This window comes from Sturnira hondurensis, unplaced genomic scaffold, assembly GCF_014824575.4.
Source record: "Sturnira hondurensis isolate 20B ecotype Veracruz unplaced genomic scaffold, ASM1482457v3 Scaffold0007208, whole genome shotgun sequence".
In the NCBI taxonomy this organism is placed as follows: Eukaryota; Metazoa; Chordata; class Mammalia; order Chiroptera; family Phyllostomidae; genus Sturnira; species Sturnira hondurensis.
In genome coordinates this window covers 2,395,147-2,411,405 of record NW_028079839.1, presented here as the reverse complement: position 1 = coordinate 2,411,405, position 16,259 = coordinate 2,395,147, and the positions used below count along the sequence as shown (strand labels likewise).

At 57.7% G+C, this 16,259-nt stretch overlaps 1 protein-coding gene across 1 annotated transcript in view; it reads left to right on the top strand.

Moving 5' to 3' along the window:
- CUNH10orf90 (chromosome unknown C10orf90 homolog) overlaps nucleotides 1–16,259 on the top strand; it is an 84,469-nt gene that overhangs the window by 61,242 nt on the left and 6,968 nt on the right. Inside the window, exons 4-5 of the mRNA XM_037051285.1 lie at nucleotides 10,211–10,410; nucleotides 12,440–12,617. Coding sequence (XP_036907180.1) covers nucleotides 10,211–10,410; nucleotides 12,440–12,617 — 378 coding nt within the window. The remainder of the gene's footprint in view (nucleotides 1–10,210; nucleotides 10,411–12,439; nucleotides 12,618–16,259) is intronic.

Sequence of the window (16,259 nt, the reverse complement as noted above, 5' to 3'; positions counted from 1 at the left end):
GAGAGAGGTCCACTTGAGGTCTTGCAGATGTCCAGCCCCCACTGAGCTGGGTGCACACAGCCCCCCACCCCCTGCTTTGCCCCTTCCAGCCAAATGGGTTTGCAGCCCCTGCCCGTCTGGGGCAGCAGGTCAGGTGAGGAAGGGTCCCAGCACGCTCCTGAGCAGAGTGGACGGTTCACAGAAACAGAGGCCGGGAGAGCACAGAGCTGGCTCTGCCGTTCGGGAATTAGTCTTCATCTCAAAACAGGCTTCCCTGCGGTCACCAAAGTGGAGAGTGCCAGGGCCCTCCAGAATAACCAGGCTTTGCTGCCAGGAGAGCGCGGAAGGAGTCATCCTGGTTCAAGGGTTCCTCCTTCTCACCCATTCTGCACCCTGCCCACTCTGAGGGCTGGCAGCCATGTCTCTGCGCTGACATCACATCCCTGGTTCCTCATAGGAGTCTCCACCCTAAGACAGTACCTTTGAATTATTGAATTAATGTTGACCCCCAAGGAACTGTCCAAATTGCCCCGACGATACTTCTGGGTGGAGGTTCTCTCTCTCTCCATCTACCGATCCCTGGCAGGCAGGTGTGTCTTGAGGATGTTGCCAGGCTCCTCGTGGGCTAAGGGCCCTTACTGAGACATGGTGGTGTGAGTTACCTGACAAGTGTTTCCCGAGTGCAAGGTGTCAGCCAGGTGTCAGGGAGGTCCCTGCTCATGGGGCTTGCTATTGAGAGGATAGAGATGGACGACAGAGGGGAGAGTCGCCGTGAGAAAGTGTGAGAGGCAGTGAGAGCTTCTGTAAAGCACTGAAAACGGTGTGGTGAGTTGGCACCTGTTGGCTTCTTTAGAGGGATGGGTCAGGAAAGACGTCTCTGAGTGGGTGACATTTCAGCCAAGATCTAGGCGACAAGAAGAAGCCCACGTTGTAAAGGTGGAAAGGATGACCACTTGGGGCAGAAGGGACAACTGATCAACAGCTCTCGATGTGGTCAAGAACAGAGCTGGCACCTTCCAGGGTCAAGGCCAAGGCCAGTGGACCCAGAGAGGAAAGGGAGCAGGGGAGGGGCCTCGAAAGCCAGATCACTGTGTTGGGAGAGCTGCAGGTAGCATGGGAAGCTGTTAGGATTTAAGCAGAAAAACTGTCATGGCCTGACTCACATTCTACCGAGCTGTCAGGTGGAAACAAGACAGGACCAGAGCATTAGAGTCACCTGGGCGAGCAGTTTGGCGAGATGGTGAAGCGCTCACAGGGTCCTTGGGTGTGGTAACTGCCACGTGGAAGAAAGGAAGGAATCAAGGTATCGCCTAGATTTGGAGGTAAATAAGTCACGGAGTCATTTTCAAATGCATGAGACAGTGCGTGGACCTCGGACAGTCACCAGCCCCTGGGGGCGGGCTGCACCACCAGGCAGATACTGGGTGTGTCTGCAGGTCCCAGGCCCTGGACCAGGCTGTGCGTGGAGGCGTGGCCCCATCTAAAGATGCCTGCAGGTTCGAGTGACTGGACAAGCAAAACCATGCACAATCCTACGCAGAAATTAGAAATGGTAACATCAATAGAAGACTGAGCACATTTAGCCACTTAAAGAAAATACGACGCCTACAGTGGCGAGGCGGACCAGAGGTTCACGCTCCCGTGCTGCTGTTTCGGGAGTGTTGCGTCTGGGCCGTGGTGCGGTTACGGTTGGAACAGTACTAACACTTCACCGCCACCTTTTCTGCAAACAGGACTTTCAAAGGGTGTGTGTATGTTTAAGCATGATTGTATTATATGCAAGAAAAAATTTTAAATTCCTGCCATCCCTAATTACATGTGTCTAGTGAACGTTGTCAAGACTTTCTAAAAANGAGCGCGGAAGGAGTCATCCTGGTTCAAGGGTTCCTCCTTCTCACCCATTCTGCACCCTGCCCACTCCGAGGGCTGGCAGCCATGTCTCTGTGCTGACATCACATCCCTGGTTCCTCATAGGAGTCTCCACCCTAAGACAGTACCTTTGAATTATTGAATTAATGTTGACCCCCAAGGAACTGTCCAAATTGCCCCGACGATACTTCTGGGTGGAGGTTCTCTCTCTCTCCATCTACCGATCCCTGGCAGGCAGGTGTGTCTTGAGGATGTTGCCAGGCTCCTCGTGGGCTAAGGGCCCTTACTGAGACATGGTGGTGTGAGTTACCTGACAAGTGTTTCCCGAGTGCAAGGTGTCAGCCAGGTGTCAGGGAGGTCCCTGCTCATGGGGCTTGCTATTGAGAGGATAGAGATGGACGACAGAGGGGAGAGTCGCCGTGAGAAAGTGTGAGAGGCAGTGAGAGCTTCTGTAAAGCACTGAAAACGGTGTGGTGAGTTGGCACCTGTTGGCTTCTTTAGAGGGATGGGTCAGGAAAGACGTCTCTGAGTGGGTGACATTTCAGCCAAGATCTAGGCGACAAGAAGAAGCCCACGTTGTAAAGGTGGAAAGGATGACCACTTGGGGCAGAAGGGACAACTGATCAACAGCTCTCGATGTGGTCAAGAACAGAGCTGGCACCTTCCAGGGTCAAGGCCAAGGCCAGTGGACCCAGAGAGGAAAGGGAGCAGGGGAGGGGCCTCGAAAGCCAGATCACTGTGTTGGGAGAGCTGCAGGTGGCATGGGAAGCTGTTAGGATTTAAGCAGAAAAACTGTCATGGCCCGACTCACATTCTACCGAGCTGTCAGGTGGAAACAAGACAGGACCAGAGCATTAGAGTCACCTGGGTGAGCAGTTTGGCGAGATGGTGAAGCGCTCACAGGGCCCTTGGGTGTGGTAACTGCCACGTGGAAGAAAGGAAGGAATCAAGGTATCGCCTAGATTTGGGGGTAAATAAGTCACGGAGTCATTTTCAAATGCATGAGACAGTGTGTGGACCTCGGACAGTCGCCAGCCCCTGGGGGCGTGCTGCACCACCAGGCAGATACTGGGTGTGTCCGCAGGTCCCAGGCCCTGGACCAGGCTGTGCGTGGAGGCGTGGCCCCATCTAAAGATGCCTGCAGGTTCGAGTGACTGGACAAGCAAAACCATGCACGATCCTACGCAGAAATTAGAAATGGTAACATCAATAGAAGACTGAACACATTTAGCCACTTAAAGAAAATACGACGCCTACAGTGGCGAGGCGGACCAGAGATTCACGCTCCCGTGCTGCTGTTTCGGGAGTGTTGCGTCTGGGCCGTGGTGCGGTTAGGGTTGGAACAGTACTAACACTTCACCGCCACCTTTTCTGCAAACAGGACTTTCAAAGGGTGTTTGTATGTTTAAGCATGATTGTATTATATGCAAGAAAAAATTTTAAATTCCTGCCATCCCTAATTACATGTGTCTAGTGAACGTTGTCAAGACTTTCTAAAAAATCTCCCCTTTAGTAATTTTCTTTACAGTGAAATTCTCTGGATGACAGTTCTTACTTTGAACCTTAATATGGGCCCTGCCACGGTCGACTAGCTGGCGAACCCTTTCGGGGTCCCAGGCGTCAGCCCGAGGGAGGGGCGCACTGTGCGAGGGACAGCAGGGCGTGACTTACGCTGCGCCCAGTGTTCAGCAGAAGCTCCTCTTGCCCCACCCCAGACCTGCTCAGCGTCAGGCCCCTGATCTGCTGCCGTAACCGACAGGGAAGGGGACCTCTCAGGCAGCTGTCTGTTTCCTTTTTGTTTGTGTTTTTACAATCTTGAATAGAAACAATACATGTGTTTTCCTTCACCATGTTTTATTTTTAGAAAATCTGGAAGATGAAATGCCTTCAGCTTGGCCACGTGACACTCATTAGCGTTAATGAGAGAAAGGCCTCTTCATGGAGAAAATGAATCCCCCCCCCAAATGTATAAGAAACAGCAGACCCGTGGCCACGTGGAGGCCTGGCTACAGGGCACGTCCCTAGCTGTGTGCTCGTGGGTTGGTGGGGGCTCGCCCTGAAGCCCCCTGGTCTGGGCAGGGCGGGCCCTGCCAGTTGGCCGAAAACCCCATGCCTTATTGATTCTCACTGAATTGCCTCCCCAATTCCAGGGCGTACCTATGTGACCCCAGGGCTTGGGCCACTGCGACATTGACCTTGGACAGCTGTTTAGGGTCTAGTGGAGTTTTAGCCTGAATCTCCCTGCTCTCCTCCCCACCCCAGGGCCTGTGTTATCAGTAGCCAGGTGTCAGGGCGTCTCAGAAGGTGAGGAGAGTGACAGAAAGATTCGGAGGGGCCGGGGCACCCTTTCAGGCCCCTTTGTGCATTGGAAGGTCCCCGCAGAGTCTCAGATCTTCCCCGGTCCCCGCAGCTCCTGCCACTTCCTTCTTGCTCACCTGCTTCCCCCAAGAAAAGCCCCTGACATGGCGCAAGGAGGGGGTGTGCACATTCACGGGACAAGACCTGAGCCAGTGAGGCTGAAGGGCAGACCCCCTCCCCCAAGCCCTCCCTCGCTCCCTCCCCCAGGTGTTCCCCAGAGGATGGTGGCTTGGTTTGCCCCCCTAAAGGACAGCTCTTATCTTCCATGGAGGGGGGTACAGCCCCTAACCCACACTGACCTTCACCAGCCTTCCTCTGCTTAGCTCAACAAAATGCACAGGAAACGCAGTCCTTGGACGTGGGAATGTGACCTGGGTCAAAGATGGAGCAACGGACTCTGCCTGTGTCTCCTTGTACGTGTACGTCTTCCTGAATTTGGAATAAGGACTCTGTCCACATCCTACTGAGGATCGTGTTTTTAAGGCTGTGCCTTGCCTATGGGCTGTCCCAGAGCTGCTTAAACCATAACTGAGACTCACCTGTGCACAACGCTCTGTTCTTTCGGAGTTTTCATGGTGTTGGTTTCCTCTTCGCAGGGCAGGGCGGTTGCTGTCCCATTGTGCAGATGAGTAACTTGAGGCCAGGTGGGCCTCGGGGCCAGTGGGACGTGGTACCAGGCAGTAGGAGGGCCCAGGTCTCTGGGCATGTGTCCCAAACTCCTTCCGCCGTCTGTACGTGGAACTCCTTCCCTCTCTTGAAACAGTGCCATGCCCCAAACCCCACCGGCCATCCTGGGAGAATCTGTGCTCTCGTCTCTCCGTCTCTCTGGAGGGCCGCTCGGTGCGTGGCGAGCAGAGCTGACCTCTGTGGGGCCGGCTCCGAGGAGCTGCCCACGCACCTCTGCTCAGCAGCAGACTGACGGGCCCTGTGAGCCAAGCTGAGAAGCCTCAGGGTGTTTTAATCCTCACAGCACAGGACTGCGCAGCCCCCGTGTTGGTGCCACTCCTGCGCGGACCTGCCGAGGCCAAGAGTGACTTTGAACGAGGTGAGGGTTGCTGCTCTGTCCAGTCTGCTCTAACCTGTCACCAAATGCCCGTGTTCAAAACCGTTTACGCTTGAACTAACTTGCAGACATGGTACAGGAGTACATAGAGGGTCTCGTTCCCCTTGCCCCACCTCCCCTGAGGCTAACGTGTAAGGTGCTAATGAGGACCATTTTCATAAGCGTTTTTCTTAAATCAGCCAGCACTAACGCAGCCTCAAGACGGTCTGTGCCTGGAATCTCTCTTTTTAAACGGTGCTGCGTTTACTCCACAGTTTGGCCCCAAAGATTCCTTTGAAAGGCGTCAAGGTGAGACGCAAAGATGGCTCCTAGCATGGCAGGACCTGGAAGAGCGGGGGAGTGACGGCTGGCAGTGGCCCTTCCAGAGAGATGCCTCAGAGCGGGGCACCCAACCCCGTGGCCCGACGGCTGTGAATGCAGCCAACACAGAATCGTACATTTACGTAAAACATTATGAGATGTTTTTGTTTTCGTTAGGGTTTGTGTATTTAATGTGCGGCCCATGACAACTCCTCTTCTTCCAGTGGGGCCCAGAGATGCCCAAAGTTTGGACACCCCTGCCGGAGAAACCTGGTTGGGGCACTGAGAGGTTTAAAGGCTGAGTGAAAACCAAATCGACCCTCTTTTTCCCTAGCGTTTTGAAATGCTGAATAAGTTAGACAGTCTGACCCAAAAAGGGGAGGGGAGTGGGCGTGGGACAGGAGAGGGCGCAGCCTGCAGTCACTCTGTGTAACTCACGGCCAGTGTGCACGTGTGTGTGAAACAGCGAGCAGCGGTCTTACCCCGGTCTTCTCCGCGTCAGAAGGAAGTCGTTGCCTCCGCTGGCCGGCCTGACACAGCCAGCAAGAGTGAGTGTGCACGGGGCCTGTCCCCTGTCCCCGGTCTCGCCTGTGACACGTGGGTTCAGGAACCGAATGGGATTCCCAGTGACTTCCGCCCTCTCCACATTGCCCCACAGGGAAGGCTTTCAGTAAAGCAGCGGTAAGTTTGTTTTCACAAACAAATCCCTCCCCTTGTCGGGGCACAAGGGAAACACTTTTCCTAGATACAAATGCTCACCGTGCCATTTAAGAAAGCAGTTAAATGTATTTCCATTTTTATGTACTTAAGTGGTCTCTCAGGGCAAGCTCGTAAATGAAATGTTTCGTTTCTTACGACTTACTCTCAGAGGCAAAAATAAATAGCTCAGCAAGTCCATACTCAGTGGGGGCGGTCGCAGGACATTTGGCTGCTGGGATACCACCTGCTGATTTCACTGGGAAATGACAGTCGTTTGGGGAGGGAATGAGGAAAAAGGGGATGGGGGACAGGAGATGTCTGAGCCTTGTACCCCTGGGAGACTGGGCAGAGGAAGCCAGCAGGCAGCAGGGGCTTGCTCTTCCCTGTTGGCTGTGGCCTGGTTGGCCAGCCGCCCAGGCCCGTTTGGCCACCCGATTCAGCCTTCGTTGCTGTGTTCACGTGGCGTGTGCTTCTTTCTCCTCAGAGGCCCTGGGGACTCTCTCCAGCTCTGATTTTCAAAAATAGCTCTTCAAAGGGAGTAGCGTTCTTTGCAGAAGGTGCACGCAGGGCCACATGTGTCCAGCGGAGCTGGGGCTGACGCAATTGAGCTTTGTGAACAGCTCGGGCAGAACCAGAGGAGTGATGTCAGCCAGGCGAGGAGGGCTGCCAGGGGCCCGGCAGGGTGGAGAAGTGGCCCAGAGCCATTTTCATGGGAACCCCACAGCCCTGCAGTTCACTTCCTTTTCTGACAGGGGACCCCAGGAGGCATTTATATCTGCCCCAAATGGCATTTCCAGATCTCGTTCTGGAGGAGACTGGGGTCGGAGAGGCAGGGAGTGGGGGAGTCGTGGGTCAGGTCAGCCCCATGCAGCCTCCAGACAGGGGGTTCCTCGCAGCCGACGTCCCGAGGACACAGAGCCCTCGGGGTGCTACTAGATCCCGAACTCTGAGATCCCGAGGTCCCTTTCCCACGGCAGGTCTGACCCTGGATCACACTGATGAGGCACTTCCGATTGGCTCTTTCACGCTGTTCATCCGCTGCACAACTCAGCGCGAAATCAACCGGTTTCCGGCTGAAGACCAGTGACCACTGAGTTGAGGTTCAGGATTTGCTTCTGGGGCCTGGGATTTCCATCTTCACCTTACTTGTACCCCGTGAGTCCCGGGCAGGTTCACACCCGTTTTCTGTTCATTTTTGTAAAGAGGGGAAAGGTCGTCATACGCTCAAGTTATGGCCCGAAAACAGTGGTCAGAGCAAGCGTGATAATGCTGATAGTTACTCTACTGTAGTGTTACCTGATGTCAAGATTAATCTTAGTTATATGAATGTTATTCTATAAAGTGGAATTACATAAAGTGCATAAATATCTTGCTTGTATGCATAGGTGGGTTTATCAAAATAGATAACACGCTAAAAATAAAAATAAACAGGTAATACTATTGCTTCATTAGAATAGTAACTTGATTTCCCAGATGAGGCCGGGCAGCTGCTAATGGTGGAGGAGGGCTTTGAACCAGGTATCTGGCCCCAGGGAGGAGGTGCTTGACTCTATGGCCTACGGTCAAGTTCACTGGAATCCCTACAGGCACCAGCGAGCCCCGCCCCTTCAGAGGCAAATGCAGGGGAGCAGCGTGAATGAAGGGCTCCCTAGTGGGCCCCAGGGAAGTCCCCTCAGGAATGGCTGTCCCGCGCTGAGGGCAGTGGTGGCCCCAGAACCCTGGGCAGCTCCGCAGCCCACCTGCCATCTCTGGGAGAGCGCCGTGTGCTGAAGTCAGGGCGTCCGATGTGCCTGCATTCTCAGGTGTTTTGAGCACAGCCCTCATTTTATTTTCAGTAGAAACAAAAGCCTTTTCTGGGAGCAGCGAGAGGCACCAAGGGGCCACATGCGCCTCTCTGTCCCCACAGCGGAGCAGAAGCTGGTTTAAGGTGTTTGTCCCCACGAGCCCAGCTCTCCACGAAGCCGCTGTCTGTCTAACAACCTTTGCAGCGTGCAGAGTCGAAGCAGCAGCTTCCTTCTGCAACACAGTGTCCCTTTACCCCGCGTCTTTGCCCCTTATGAGATCTGGGCACCTCTCTGCAGGGAGAGAACGGGGTTCTGGTAGAGAGTCCCCGAGAGGCAAGGAGCGAGGGAGGTGGGGCAGAAAGTGTTTGTGGTGACTGGTGAGAATGGAACCCCTGCTAATCCCTAGCTCTTCATTCATTGATACGTGGAAAAGGCATTCATTAGACACCTACTGTGTGCCAGGCATTGGCTCAGTGCCCCCTGCACTCCAGGCTGTCTCAGGCCAGTGCCAGAGCTGTTGGCATTGCAATTGTGTCTGGACGCTGAGGACCACGAAGAGCTGATGGAGGGAGCGTGGCGGATTCGGGGTCGGGGGGTCAGAGTGCAGGGCAGCGGGGAGGGGAAGTCTGGACCCACGGCAGGGCCAAGCCCTTGGAGGGGCAGAGACCGAATTAGGTCTGCTCTGCATTAGATTTGTCTCCCAGACAGTGTGGAGCACGGACGGGAGAGAGTGGGCTGGGGGCTGGGACCCAGCTGGAGACAGTGCAGACCCGTCCCTGGGAAGGAGGGGGTCACAGCAGGGGGGGCGCTTCTGGGAAGCAGCGGGCACAGCTTTGTGGTCAGCGCCGAGGAAACGGGTGTGCCGGGGCTGCCTGTGGGTTGCTGGGCCTGGCGATGGTGTTGAGGGCGAGGAACGTGTGGCTTCTTCTGAGTAGGGCGCTGGAGTGAAGGTTCATGACAGGAAATGGAGGTGCGTGTAGAGGGGCACTCATCCTGGCTGGAGGGGCTTGTGGTCAGGTCCGAAGCAGGGATGGAGCAGGGCAAGAGCAGCGTGGGGGAAACCCTCGGAGACAGCAGGTGCTCTGAAGAACCAGGGGCAGGGGGAGGTTTTGAGAGCCTCTTCATGGGGTCTCCTTGGCTGCAAAGGAGGAGTGCTGGTTGGAGGTGGGCCTGGCGAGACTCCCTGTGGCTGCCTGTCCTTCCCCCACAGAATGTGTTCCTTCCGGGCACCTGGACGCACCGGCAGTGGCCTGGCCCGGCCCTCAAGGGGGTTAAAATGTCCTGAATGTGCTGACCATGACGTGTGCCCCCTGTAGGAACGGGGGGGGGGATGGAGCCTGGGGGGAGGGGGCAGCCTCTGCAAGGACCGGGGCTCAGCCTGGAGGTCAGAGGTCTCCGGTCGGGGAGGATCAAAGCAAGGTGGGGACAGAGGAGGCGTGTGGGCAAGGACAGGAGTCCCCGTTGAGTTTCAGAACTTGGGGGGCTGGGGAGAGTTTGGGTTTGGTGAGGCTGTTGGGGCATACGGCAGGGGCGGGGGCTCCGACAGGGAGGCGGGCCCGGGATAGACTGAAAGGACACTGTGTCCCAGGCAGAGGAGCTGGTCAGTGACAGTGAGTGTGTAGTGACGCACCCTCCACACCCAGACGCCGCCCTGCCCACAGTGCCATAGAACAGCTCCCCCTGGGACCCAGTCCACAGAGGAATGTCACCGTGGCCTGAGAGTGGGACCAAGTCCAGCTCGAGACGGGGCTCCACTCCTCTGTCTCACAGCGTTAAGGGGACAAACACAAGATAAATGACACTCTGCCCACTAACAACCAACCTGTAATCATTGTACAGGACACACTTACTAGGGAGCATGGAGTAGAAATGTTTCTTTTCAACGTGAGCAGAAGTATTTGCACATCAGGAGCTGAGGGAAAACCTTGCAGCATGATTGGCAGAGCCGGTCGTGAGTCTGGCCCTCCGCAAACCTTCCTGTCCGTGACTGGGAGGCGGGGGGCCCTCTGACGAGCCACAGTATTGCGACTTAATGAGGCCCATGAACAGCCCACTGGCGTTTCTGCTTTCAACACCATCTTCTGTGTCCAGTGGTGCTGGGGAGCCCAGCAAGCATCGCTCAGTGCCCTCTGACCCGGTCCCCGACCCTCTCTCTCAGGCGATTACACGTGCTGTGACTTGGTTGTGAAGTTAAAGGAGTGCCAGAGGAGCGAGGCCTCCGCCACACCCACGCCCGCCCCCGAGCCCGCGCCTATGACACCCCGGCCGGCACCCTCCGAGGAACCGGAGGCCCCCGACCTGCAGGAAGACATTTCTGAGTGCCAGCAGATGCCTGCCGCTGCCTCCTTGACCTTGCAGGTAAGGCCTTCTGCTGCCTAACTCTGGTTCCCGCCAGGGGAGACCCTTCCTCGGGGTTCTGTGGTCCCACAAGCTCAATTCTGCTTCTGAGGCTGCAGACCTGACCCCCCTCTGCTGTGGCTGTGTGACTCTGGGCAGGTGCCCTGACCTCTCTGGGCCTCTGTTCTGACCGTGTGAGTCGTGGAGATAACGAGACCTACTCCACTGACCAAGAGTGGGGGGCACGTTATCTCAGCAGTGGCAATGGCCACAGCAATGACAGCCTTTGCTGAAAAGCTTTGGTGCCTGGGTGTGGGGCAGGTCGCTTCATAGGTAACGGCACCTCTGTCCTAAAGGCCCCGCTTTGGGGCAGGGTTCCCTGTGACCCTGTCCTCAGACAGGGCCACAAAGCCTTTGAAGGATGAAGGAAGTTGCCCCAAGTCAAGTGCGTGGTGGCTTCCACTTGGCATCTTCTCCGGGTTGTAGAAGGAAGACGTGCACATTTATAAAGCTCGAAAGCGCAGAGGCGGAGCAATGAGAAGGGCAGGCACCTCAAAGAACGCCCTCGCTCCCGATGGACTGACAGCCACACCTTCTGGGAGGGCCCTTGTGATGGTGTAAACCGCCCTGTACACAGGGAGGTGGCCTGTCACCGGCCCCTGCACCCTGGGGCCCAGCAGGCCCACAGGGCGGGACTCATGGGGCCCCGGAGCAGCCTGAGCCTCCAACCTCAGGACAGGCTGTCAAGGCAACAGCCTCAGGACAGGCTGTCAAGGCAACAACCTGACCAAGAGGCCATTCCCAGAGGCCAGCCCTCCAGGCCCCGGGGACTTGCTCCAGGTCCTTGGGACGGTCTGGCTCCAAGACGACCCCTTTCCTGGACCAGCTGCCAGGGGCTCGTCCATGAACAGAGGGGGCCCCCAGCACCCTCCCTCTGGGAACTCTGAGCTCCCCGAGGGCTGGGAAAGGAATGGGCAGTGCCTCCAGTGGGCCTTTGCTGAGGACCTACTATGCGCAGAGCTCAGGTACTGGCTGTGAAGGATACAGTGTGGGTGAGACACAACCTGAGCCTTCAGGAGCTCGTGGGCCAGCATGGAGATTGACACGTGTGAGTCCCTCCTACACGAGGTGGTCTGTGGGGCACCCAGATGCTCGTGCTAAATGGGGGACCCCAGAGCTTACTGGGAGAGCTGGGGCTCAAGCCGATGGCTGTGGCTGGGGTGGTAGCCGAGGCGGGGGGCAACTGGAACAGAGATTTTCACGGAACAGCTGGCCGAGATGAGGAGAGGCGTGGCCCTGCCCCAGTGGAGCACCGCCCAGCTACAACAAGCCCGATTTTAGCATGTGTCACGCGGGCCACCTCTGTCTGCCGTCCAGCACCAGTGCGGGGGTTCCCAGAGACGATGGACGCCCCCAAACACCTGGCCCAGGGGTGGTGCTCTTTGTCAGCAGACCTGTGTGGGCGGCTCAGTGCGTGGCGTGTGCAGGGGCGCAGGATGTGGGCCGGAGAGGGAACGTGGGGGACTCTGGCCTGCTATGCGGGGCGTGCAGAGCCATTCTGTGAGGCAGACAGTTTGCCAAGCCCCTGTCCCTGGAAGGGGACATTACATGGGGGGAAGACCTGGGTCTGCGCTGCCTCAGGAGTCCGGCCCCCAGCAGCAGCAAGTGGCTGAGGGGTGTCCCGTCCCTTCCCGCCCCTGTGTCTGGGAGGCAGAACTTGGGGTGATCCAGTGCAGGTGTGTTAGAGATGAAGGGACTGGCAGGGTGGAGGCAGGGACAGGCAGGCATCTGCCTTTGCTCTCGTAGCCTGGCTGCTGGTGACGGTCCGCCGTGCTGCCGTGGGGCGCTGGGTGCTGGTGGGGACGGGGGGCCTGCCCACAACAGAACTTCAGCCGCCTTTCCGTGGGCTCTTGCCAGAACACGGTGACACACATATGCGCTGCGGCTTTTGGTCTCTGAGCATCGTCCCTCCGATCGGCTTCCTGACCAGATCGTGCACCTTTCTGCGACCCTTCTCCTAAAAATAACGTGTCTTCTCGGCTCCCCCCAGGAAGCCCTGGAGGTCCGGAAGCCGCAGTTCATCTCCCGCTCACAAGAGCGGCTGAAGCGGCTGGAGCACAAGATCCAGCAGAGGAGAGCCCAGCGGAAGGAGAGCCCAGGGCCGAGGCAGGGCCCGCTGCCCGTCCGCGCCAGCAAGAAGCAGTTCACCGTCCCCCACCCGCTTAGTGGTGAGTGCGATGGCTGGCGGGGGGTGGGGCTGGGGGATTCTCAGGGCTGGAGCCCGCACCCCAGGGGCTGGTCTCCACGCTGCGGCTGGCGTACGCAGAACCTGCATTCACCCCAAGCCCCGAACCCTCAGTCTCACGAAGCCGACCCCAGAAGCCACCCCGCTTCGGGAGATTCCACATGGGCACAGAACCCAGAACCCAGCAGGTACAACTCAGGACACAGTTCTCCACGAGGGCCAGGAAGGGAGCCCCACCGCTGTACAGCCAGGGTAGCAAAGTCAAATTCTTGGCCCCTGACCGACATTTGCAAGAGACTCCCTTTGCCCTTCATAGATTGCAAAACAGACCTCAGCGTGGGGGTCAGCTCCCACTTGTCCACATCAGTGCACGTCCTCTCGGAGCCCCTTCCATGCGGTGAGCTCCGGGCACAGGGGGCCAGCCTTCGGGGGGCACGGAGCTAGGGTCCTGCTGAGCCTGTGGGGCGGCATTCCGTCACGTTCACCAGAGAAGGGGTCATCGGGACCCCATCCCCCCAGGCCAGGAGCTGAGACAGCAGAGTGGGCTGGAGTGCCCTCCGCCCTCCCCTGAGGGAGCTCGTAAACCGACTATTAGAGACCAGCAAGAGAATGACAAGAAGAGACGAGAGTGAGATCGAGGCCCACAGTGTACCCTGACGGCCTACAGCTGGGACCAGGAAACCCAGAAGCCAGGGGGACCTCAGATTATTCCTTCGGATCGGGGAGCAAGGTCTTTCTTCCTAGGAAAATGTTCTGGCCTCCAGGACGAGAAATAGCATGCCACAGGACAGAGGGAGTTGTCACAGGATTCCTGTTAGCCCCCACGGTCCAGCAGGCCCTGGCCCTCCTTCCCCAGACAACTTTCGGGGGGCTAAGACCCAGGCAAGGGCAGACTTGAATGTGTCCTTCTCTTGGCAGGGGATCTGGCAAATGTCTGCTGCTCCTTCCGTGGGGCACTTCCCAGCAGGCTAAGGAAGGGAAGTGGACAAAAGGAATGTGCCGAAGGGTCGCCCCCTGGCAAACGGGCCCCCCACAGTGCTTCCAGCCAGCTGGCAGGCTGGGGAAAGGCTCTGTCTGCTGTGCTCTCCGGGGCTGTTGAGTCTCCAACCCGATGGGGAGCCAGCTGGGTTGAGGGGCTGCCCTCTCCGGCTGCCAGGACAAATGTCGCCACAAGCGGGAGTCCCCCGGGGTGAGCTCTGGCTACCCTTGTCCTGAGGAGGGTGGCAGGGTGCCACTGGTGTGAGGGCCGCTGGCCAAACAGTTGTGAAGGCGCAGATGGTCGGGGAAACGTGTGTGTTGTCCGCACACAGCGAACAACAGCGCTGTAGGGCTCGGTGGGCTCACATGTGCACAGAACGCGGTACAAGCTATTGAAAGGGAGCGACTGAAAAGCACAGGGCTTCCTCTCCAGTCTGATTGCCTCACTTTGTGGAGGAGAAATGGAGACCCGGGGGCATCTGGGGACTTCTGTGTGAGGCCATTCATCAGCAGTGGTGCTGCCTGGGTTCCTCACCCCCTGGGCCAGCACCCTCCCAACCCAGCTGCGCCCCACGGCAGGCCCCCAGTGGCCTGGAGCACCATTTGCCCACCATCAGGGACACTGCCTGGCCATCTGTGTGCAGTTTCTGGGAACCGCTGTCAGAAACAGTTATGGGCTGTGTGGCAAGAATGATGGAAATGGATGCTCTCAGGGTCTGGAGGCCAGAGTTCAAAGCCCAGGCATCCACGGGATTGATCTTCCCTAGAGTCTCCGTGAGACCCCGTCCTGTGCCGTCGCTGGTCTCAGGTGGCCCCTGGCAACGGTGGTTTCCTCGGCTCCGTCTCCAGTGGCCTCCCCTCTGCCCGTGTCTCTGGGCACAAACTTCCTCTTCTAGGGACACCAGCCCTTGCACTGGGGCCCACACTCATCCAGTATGACCTCATTAACTCGAGGTCCTCTGTGAAGACTCTGCTCCCAAATACAGTCGCCGTCACACATCCAGGGGCTCGAACCTGTCTTTGTGGCGGAGGCACAGTTCTATCCACTGTGTCATCCTGTGGTGTTTTGCCCAAAACAGATACACTTGTAAGTTCCCCTTCCTGTACATGAAAATCTCAAAATGGTGTAAAAAGAAGGTGATCAGACCAGCAGCTGTAAGTACCTGGGGCACCTTTCGACTCCCCACATCCGAGACAGTCCCAGCGGCCCACCTGCTGTCGGCGGGGCATGGGTGCGGGTGCGAGGCCACCTGCCCGTCCTGCCGTCCGTGTGTGTGTGTGTGTGCGTGTGCGTGTGCGTGTGTGTGTGTNGAGGCACAGTTCTATCCACTGTGTCATCCTGTGGTGTTTTGCCCAAAACAGATACACTTGTAAGTTCCCCTTCCTGTACATGAAAATCTCAAAATGGTGTAAAAAGAAGGTGATCAGACCAGCAGCTGTAAGTACCTGGGGCACCTTTCGACTCCCCACATCCGAGACAGTCCCAGCGGCCCACCTGCTGTTGGCGGGGCATGGGTGCGGGTGCGAGGCCACCTGCCCGTCCTGCCGTCCGTGTGTGTGTGTGTGTGTGCGTGCGTGTGCGTGCGCGCGCGCGCGCCGGGTCAGTTGAGACAGGTCCTGAAACCAGAGCCTCCTCCCTATGAGCTTGGGCGGGTGAGAGGCAGCGTGCACGGCCCCTTGAACACGTCTGGAGCGCACAGCTTGTCCTCGGCCTGTCAGCTGGCAGGCCGACATGAGCGGAATGCAGGTGTTCTCCGTACATGCCGAATTAGTTCCCAAGTCGTATGTGTGAATGAATGAGCTCTGGCTGCGGCGTCACGACGTCTGTTAGGAAGGAGACTCGGTTGCTTGCCGAGGGGGTAGCCGCCGCTGATAGGGGCTGGCCCGGTCATCTCGATTCAGAACAGACCGGACACGCTCAGGCGGGAGCTCTGGCAGCTGGCACGTGCCCACTGGGGCAGGGGCTGCCGGGACAGCCATCACCTGACGTGCGGGGACAGTGACGATGAGGGCCGGAGGTTCAGCTCTGCTTCCTGTTGGCTGATGAATTCTGAGCCGTTTCTACGGCCCGGGCAGTGTGCACGTGTGCCTGCACACGCATGTGAGTGCTGTGTGGGTTCCCAGGTAGAGGCGAGAGGACTTTGATGCAGACCGGCCATTACTGCGGGACCCGGAGGTGGCATTAGGGAGGTCCCTCCTACAGCCCAGCCCTCCTTCCTGATCACCACGGCGGCAGCTGGAGTTCCCCAAACTAACACGTGTCTCTTTCCCTGCCCAGGAGCCACCTGGGCCACCTCTGCGTGGTTCCAGCAGTGACCCTGGGAATATCCTCATCTGTCTCTTAGCACACCTCTCTTGAGGACCCACTACGTGCCATGCACAGTCCCCAGTCTCACGGATTTCCCCAGATCGTGAGGAAAACGTGTAGATAAAGAGGCAAAGATGTTGGGATTCTTTAAGTGTCAGGGCGGGAGCTTTCATGGGTTGCCATGGAGACCCAAGCCATGGGTTTGCTCTCACCTGGGGATGGAGGAGCCCCAGACTGTGTTAGGGTGAATTGTGGGGTGGGGTGGGGGTGCGGGAGCCCAGGAAGGAGAGGGCGCTGGGTGCTCGGCTCAGCTGGACCGCAGGGTGGGGTGTGGAACGT